Source organism: Hibiscus syriacus, unplaced genomic scaffold, assembly GCF_006381635.1.
Source record: "Hibiscus syriacus cultivar Baekdansim isolate YM2019G1 unplaced genomic scaffold, ASM638163v2 tig00016065_pilon, whole genome shotgun sequence".
Classification (NCBI taxonomy): Eukaryota; Viridiplantae; Streptophyta; class Magnoliopsida; order Malvales; family Malvaceae; genus Hibiscus; species Hibiscus syriacus.
In genome coordinates, this window is record NW_024062380.1 from 1,128,210 (window position 1) to 1,136,577 (window position 8,368).

The 8,368-nt window shown below is 36.3% G+C and overlaps 1 protein-coding gene across 1 annotated transcript; it reads right to left on the bottom strand.

The window, feature by feature from the left end:
- Positions 1-307: 307 nt before the first annotated feature.
- Positions 308-3,671, bottom strand: LOC120208210. Its single transcript, XM_039207535.1, has 4 exons — positions 3,295-3,671; positions 1,059-1,314; positions 791-1,006; positions 308-706 (listed from the first exon to the last, which is right to left on the bottom strand). The coding sequence occupies exons 1-4, from the start codon at positions 3,669-3,671 to the stop codon at positions 308-310; spliced, it is 1,248 nt and encodes a 415-aa protein (XP_039063466.1).
- Between the last annotated feature and the right edge of the window lie 4,697 nt (positions 3,672-8,368).

Consider the following 8,368-nt stretch of genomic DNA (forward strand, 5'->3'; position numbering starts at 1 on the left):
ATGACATGCATATATATGCACAACACCAATGGAAAACACCCCCTCGCTTGGATGCCACTTTCGACTTCATTGAACTCTTTCTTTTAACGCCGATGGACGTTAATGTGGCATGCACTATAACAGCATCAGGAATTATGAGACGAACCTCCTTAGTTTATTCTGGTATGGTAGTTTCAAGGTTTGCCAAGTTTTTCCTAGCGTCACCCAAAGCAGTTTCGGTTGAGCCCTTAGGATGACTCGCAGTGGCTTGTTAAATCTCCTTAACAATTTGACTAGTAATTTTCATATATTCAAAAACTTTAGCAACTTACAAAATATGAATATTCAATAAAGTCCTTTGCACCAAATCAATATCGATGTCTCCAAGCTGGCTAGCTATCTCCATTTGGTTCACAGTCTTAAACACATTAGTTACAAGTATGATTATCTCCAACACATGTTTCTTTGTTGCTACATCATCATGTGCAACAGTGTTAGTATTCAAATCCAATAGCTTCCTTGCAATAGTCTGCTCCTTGCTGGTAGTTTCTTTTTTTTCTTTCTCTTGGCTAATTGTCTTGGTGGTATCTATAGGATAATCATTGTCAGAACCAACTACAATGACATCCTTTGAATCAACCTCATCTTCCTCCTCATCTTCTTCTTCCTTAGATGCTTCCTCTTCGGTTGAGCCCTTGGGATGACTCGCAGTGGCTTGTTGAATCTCCTTAACAATTTGACTAGTAATTTTCGAATATTCAACAACTTTAGAAACTTACGGAATATGAATATGAAATAAAGTCCTTTGCACCAAATCAATATCGATGTCTCCAAGCTGGCTAGCTGCCTCCATTTGGTTCACATCTTTAAGCACATTAGTTACAAGTATAACTGTATCCAACTCATGTTGCTCTGTTGCTACATCATCTTGTGCAATAGTGTTAGTATTTAAATCCAATAGCTGCCTTGCAGTAGTATGCTCATTGCTGGTAGTTTTTTTTCTATTGGCTAATTGTCTCAGTGGTCTCTATGGGATCATCATTGTCAGAACCAACTACAATGACATCCGTTGAATCAACCTCATCTTCCTCCTCATCTTCTTCTTCCTTAGATGCTTCCTCTTCGGCTTCTTCCTTAGTTTTTATCTCGGCTTCCATGGTATCTACTCTAATATCAGTGTTGGTTGTTGGGATCTCCTTAACGATATCAGAACTGTTAGTAGCACCAGACATATGCGGTTGAACCAAATCAACAAGAACACTTGTAAGAAATTTCGAAAAGACAAATTTCCCATCTTTGACCAATGCTGCTGATATTTTCTTCAACACAGCATCCCTGGCTTGGGCATATTGCCAGTATTATACTTGATCCGAATGTAGTCGTGATTGAATCTGGATAATGTGGCTCAGTATGGACATGATGTTGTCCTAATGTCATTCCTTGGATACTATAGCATTGGGAAGATCGAAGGATTGATTCAGAGGCTGTGGTTTAAAATTATGGCTCACTAGTCATGGGTATGGAGGATTTTGGTTCGAGTCTCTCCTTTAGCAACGTTCGTTTGATAACAATGATGGTTATAGATTTTCTATTCTCGGTAATCTGATTATAAGGTAATCTATCCACTTGTGCTTTATGGCATAATGTTGCTATGACTGATGGAAAATATAGATAACCACTAGCCTTTTGGCTATAAGCAAACAGTTCAACAGAGATGATTTTACCAACATCAATACGTCTACCCATTAAAATGGAATGCAACAATAAAATCCTATCCCTAGTAATGAAGGAGAAATGCATGGTGGGCATTAAACGAGTTTGAAGGGAAAACGAACCATACTCGAGTTTTTCGATTTAGGTCTAATTGACACATGGTGTAGTTATTGGAGGAAGATTTAATCCAAGGCTTTTCTGGAAAGCATACATCCCTCGCAACTTGCTCCAAATCCTTAGTTGTGAGGTTGTTGACAAATTTGGTGTGCTCACATAAACCCTCTTCTAGCCCGAGCAGGATGTTGATTGGTACAACCCACCAATGAACCAACTTTTCTAGTACAAAAATCAGAGACTTATCTTCATGCATCAAGTTTTATAAAACTCCTAGACCCAGTGATGATTGATTTCGCCAGGATGAGCACAAAACGTAACCCATTTCATCTTAACAATGATATCGGTAATATAGGCAAAAGGATTTAAGTAATCAGTGATGGATAAATCGAAACCTTGCTCATTGATAAACTTTTGATTAACAAAGTCTTCAGAGTAGTGTCGTTGTTGCTAAATTCCCATGAATCATATGGGTTCAGCGGCAGTTGCTAATTTTAGCAATGAGGTCGGTAATGGAAAGGTTAAAAGACAGCTTGAACTCTTGATAGTAGTTTATTTTGGTGCCATGGCTAAGGAGGTGAAGTGTTTAAAGGAAAATGGAAGGAAGTAGGAAAAAAGAAGAGAACTGGAAGAAAGTGGAGAGTCTTTGGAAATAAAAAAGAAAACGTCTATGGGAAGAAGATGAAAGGTAAAAGGAAATAAGTGTGAGTAAATGTTAGGGGTTGGGTATTAAAGGTAGAATATAAAGGTTTAACAAAAGGTTTTAAAATTTAAAATGAAATGATAAGGATAAAGATACAAATTGGATAATGAAGATAGGCTAAAGTGGATAGTGGATATGAAAGGGGCAAAAAGTGGGTGACAACTCGCACAAATTACTTTTTACCAAGAGTTACTTACCCAGTTGGCATATATTGTAGCATTCAATGCGGCAATCTGATTTATAGAGGCATAAAATCACCATGTAGCACATAGTCTCAGGAGAAGTATTTCAGTAGGAAAGCTTCAGTATTATCCTAGACAAAAAGAAAGAAAATAATTAAAATCTAATCAAACTAAAAAAATTAACTAATGTCAAAATTGACTTATTTAAAGCAAAATAAATTTAAAAATGAGGGGGTTCACTTAGTGTGATTGAGGCGATATTAAGGATTTGTTGTTGGAAATAAACGCTATCAATTGAATTTGAACGAGGTTTCATCAACTAAATTCTTCAAAAGTATTGCCCATGAGGATAAACATCTACAACTTCAAAGGGTCCCGACCAATAAGACTCGAGTTTTCCCGGGAAAAGCTTTAGATGAGTGTTAAATAACAATACTTGTTGTCCAACATGAAACTATTTTGTCAAGATATATTGGTCATGCCATTTCTTACTTTTTTCTTTATAGATTCGAGCACTTTCATAAGCATTGTTGCGTAGCTCCTCAAGTTCATTGATCTCCGACATTCAAGTCATAAAGACCAATCTTTCCTTGAAGGATTTACCATTTTTCCAAGATTTGCTTGATTTTACGGTTAGATACATTGTCTTGACCATTTGTTTGAGGATGATATGATGTAGCAATATGATGTTTGACTCTATAACGCTGCAAGGCATTAAATACTTGTCGACCAATAAATTCGGAACCTTCATCACTAATGAATGCTCTTGGTGTTCCAAAACGAGTAAAAATGTGCTTATGGAGAAATCTAAGAACCACTTTAGCATCACTTGAGGGTAATGCTACAGCCTCAACCCACTTAGACACATAAACAACGGTAACAAGGATAAAGGTGTTATCACAAGAAGATGGGTAAGGTTCCTTCAAATCTAATCCCCAAACATCAAATAAGTCTATCTCCGAAAAAGGTTGCATTGGCATTTCATTGTGCCAAGAAATGTTGCATGTTCTTTGGCATCGATCACAATGTTGTACGAAAATATTAGCATCTTTGAATAGCGATGGTCAATAATATCCACACTGGAGGACCTTTGTTATTGTATGCATGCCACCAAAATGATCGTCATAGGGTGTGCTATGGTAACGTTGTAAAATGTTGTACTGCTCATTCTCGGGAACACACCTCCTAAAAAATTGGTCATTACATTGCTTGAAAACGTAAGATTACATTGCTTGAAAATGTAAGGTTATTCCCAAAAATATGCTTTGATATCTTGCATGAACTTCTTTCTACCTTGATGATTAAGATCTATTGGCATTATACCACTAACTAAATAATTCAAAAAACCCATGTACCATGGTAGAACATCGATGTTAAGCAATCTCTCATTGAGAAAAGCATATGGTGCCACAACAGTTTTGCCATCCTCACTTTCAAATTCCAAATGGGACAAGTGGTCAGCCACTTAATTTTTGGTTCATTTATTGTCTCAGACTTCAATATCAAATTCTTAAAGTAACACCCCACACAACAAATCAATCTTGACTTAGTGTCATTCATAACAAATAAAAGCTTCAGAGCCGAGTGGTCAGCATAAACTATTACCCTGGTTCCAACCAAGTATGGGTGAAATTTGTCAAAAGTAAACACCATAGCAAACAACTCTTTTTCAATTGTGTTGTAATTTACCTGAGCATCATTCAATGTCCTGCTAGCATAATGAATAGTATGAAAGACTCACTCCTTGCGTTGCCCCACCACTGCTCCTATAGCATAGTCACTAGCATCACATATCAATTCAAAAGGTAAACTCCAATATGGTGCTACGATAATAAGAACATTAACCAGCTTAGATTTCATGGTCTCGAAGGATTTAATATCTTCAACATCAATAATGAACTTCTTGTTTTTCTCTAGCAATGAGCATAAAGGTCTAGTAATTTGGGAGAGATCATTGATAAATCTACGATAAAAGCATGCATGCCCTAGAAAACTTTTTACAACCTTCACATTTGAGGGATGAGGTAACTTCTTAATAACTTCGACCTTGGCCTTGTCTACTTCAATGCCACGTTGAGAAATGCGATGCCCAACAATATGCCTTCAGTCACCATAAACTAGCATTTTCCCAATTCAAAACAAAGTTGGTTTCTTCACATCTCTTCAAAATAGTGGCTAAGTTAGCTAGAGATTACTCAAAGTCTTACCCAAAACCAGTGAAATCATTCATGAATATCTCCAAGAAATCTTCAATCATTTTAGAGAATATTGCCGTCATGCAATGCTGAAATGTTGCTGGAGCATTGCATAGGTCGAACGATATCCTTCTAAAAGGAAAAAGTTCCATAAGGAAAAGTAAAAGTAGTTTTGCCTTGATCTTCAAGAGCTATAGTATTGCACGTTATGAGTACTATAAAATTATACACAAATAATGTGCAAGTACACATAATTACAATAAGTAATATAATGATGAGCGAGTATCGTCTCCACAAGGATTGGTGGAAATTATGAGTTTAACCACAACACTACACTAATTTATCTAAGTATAGAGATGATATATACACTGATGATGCTTCAGTAATTGAAATGTGAGAGTGAATGAAATGATGGCCATGGAGTGTGATTGAGTGAATAATGTCATGGAAAAAGAGCAATTTATAATGTTGAAAATGTCGAGGCAATGTAAAATGGTAAAAATAATAAATAAATGAATAGCTTGAAAATCCTCACATGGGAAACTAATTCAGAAATGAATGGTAGGGACATACTTAAGGAGTTGAAAACTTATCTCCTTAGCTGATTTAGTCTTCTAATGTTTTACTTGCTCGATGGAGTTTGCTAAAAATGATCCCGCTATCTCTAGTCATAAGAACCTAACATAATAGAATGCCATAGTATCTCCTCTCAGTCTCAACCATGTCAGCCTACACTTTTGATGATGCACTACCCCTCTTAGTTGTTGAAATCCTAACTTAGTCTTTCTCAAGTAATAAGGGATTAGGCTATAGTAATTAATTATATCCCATTGTTTATGTTGATCTTAAAATAAGAGAAAAACATTCATCAACCATTGAAATAAAATTTTCAAGCATCCATCAAATGAACCCACCAAATATAGCTTAGTTCATGATGCGATTCGAATAAACGAAGGAGAATATCCAATCGTTCATTTAACCATTTTATTCAGAGCTTCACCATTGGTGCTTACCATGAAATATTCAGCTATAACAATTGGAGGAAAACCAATAAAAATAGAGAAAGAACAGTGGAGAGAATGAAGAAGATGATGATTTTCAAGCTTGGTTGTAACTTTTTCTTCTCTCTCTTGTGTGGTGTCCTTTAATAATAAAAATATCTAAGGGTATTCTTGTAGATTTCGCTCTCAAAATACCCATCATACCCCTATAATCATTGTGCGTGAAGTCTATCACCACAGGTGGTAGTGGACTCCTTCAGGCAGTTACAAGCAGCAAACACATGCTTTGACAATTGTCCTCTTGTAAAAATATCTTTTTGTCATTTTCTGCGCCAGAAATGCCAAGGCATTGAAGTCTGGTTCAGCAATGTGTGATGTTGTAACATTCTTCTCGGCTCACTCTATGCTCCTTGTTTCCTGCGCATCACTACCCAACCATACCCCCATCACATAACATCTTAACAAAATAAAATATCACAACCAATATAAATGCAACTACATACAACTATATGAATTTAAATTGATGTATATGAACCCTTAGACAAACAATAACTTAAGTGAAAAAGGTCTTCAAAGTAGTCTTTTTACAGGATTATCACTCCCCCAAACTTAAGCTATTGCATGTCCTCAAGCAATGGATAACATTTAACACAATCAAAATACCATGACAATTTTCATAATAGGACAATCAAGACAAAAATAGAATTTCAACCCTCAGAAAAGTTGGGTTCAACATGCTAGACATATTAAGAAATCAAGTACTTTTTCCTAGGTAAAGATTTTTTGTGGTTGTGTGGTGCGTAATAATATATAATATATACTTAATGAATCTAGGCAATTTCTAATTGAGTTCCCTAGTTTCACCATGACATTTACTCATTCATAAAGCACATTTACACTCCCTTTTTACTAAATACACACTTTTTTTTTATTATTATGTTGCTACGAAGGGAGTCAGTCCATCACACTAGCCATCCCACACTCTCAGTGAAAGGGAGCATATCTTCTACCCCGAAGCTAGTCAGGTAGAGTCATCCCATGATTGCTTTCATTCACTTGTACGCACATGGCTTTCATTTATTAAAAAGAGTTCCAGGCAATGCCACAACAAAAATGAGTATCCCTCTACAACTATACCGAAGCATTTATTCATAATTAAACAAAATTCATACATAAGGGAGTTCTTTAAGGATTTATCAATTAAGAACAATGCCAAATTTTATTTCCAAGGCTAACTGGAGTTCTTTATAAAAACTTCCAAAGTTCCTTAAGTATAGAGAACATACAAATCGTGTAAGAATAATTCACAAAGCATCAAGCCCTAAAGTTAGTTCTATAATTCTCAACAGTCATTTACATTCAATTTCTAGCCTAAAAAGTTCATCATCATCAGGTATCATCAAAACATTTCATCTAATTGTCATACCATTTATTGATGCCATGGCATAATGTTATGCTAATACTGTTATGCATATGTTCTACAAAGAACACTACCTCCCCCAAACTTGAGAGAAGCATTGCCCTCAGTGCTTAAGAGAACAAAGTAATTAATTAAACTAGATACAATGTCATGCTATACAAAAAAATGAATACAAAACAAGGTACCTTGATTTATATAGTGGCGACGGTGTTGCGATGAAGGTGCTAGGAGTTTCACGTCTGGTTCGCATCCGTAGCACGGTGGGGCTGGAATATGAAGATGTAGAATAATAATTGGTGATGGAGGTGTTGACATGGCATGTTGAAGTCTTTATATGATAGCTGGTTCGACATGCGAAAGGAGGTGCTTCAACTGGACTGGGAGCTGTATAGGGCAGCTCACTAGGAGAATCATATGAATGAGACCAGGGTACAAGATCTAAAACGAGCTCAGTGGTGGTAGGGTTGACATCATAAGGCTCAGGAGATTCCTCGGCATCATTAAATGCCGACAGAATTTCATCCTGGAAACCTGAGAAATTTTGTTCTACATGAGGGAACTTCCCTTGAAAGATTGACACCACTACAACATCTCTACGCTTGATATAGCTAAAGAAATTCTTTATATCATCCCTGAGAGAACTTAAGTGAGTTATTGTTTGTTGGACAAATTCTTTGAGGGCAAGCAGTCTTGTCTTGACAATGCGGGGTTTTTTCTCCTTGGACTCCTCGGTATTGGCTTTCTTGGATTTATGGTTAACCAATCCTAACAGCATAGACATCCATGCTCTAGTGATGCCAGACACTCTAGACAAGATTTCATCAAAACTACTTTAAACCACCTTTTTCTTTCAATATATTATTGTAATGAAATTCAGGAAAACCAACTCGCTCGATTTATTAGCTAAACACTCATACACTTGTTCAATAATTATTCGACCAACATCAATGGAACAAGTGACCATAATAGAGTGTAATAACATTAACTGAGTAAGGTTTACCATTTTGTTGTGGGTGGTCGGCTGAGCTTGTGCTTCATGAAGTGGTTCTATAACTTTACGC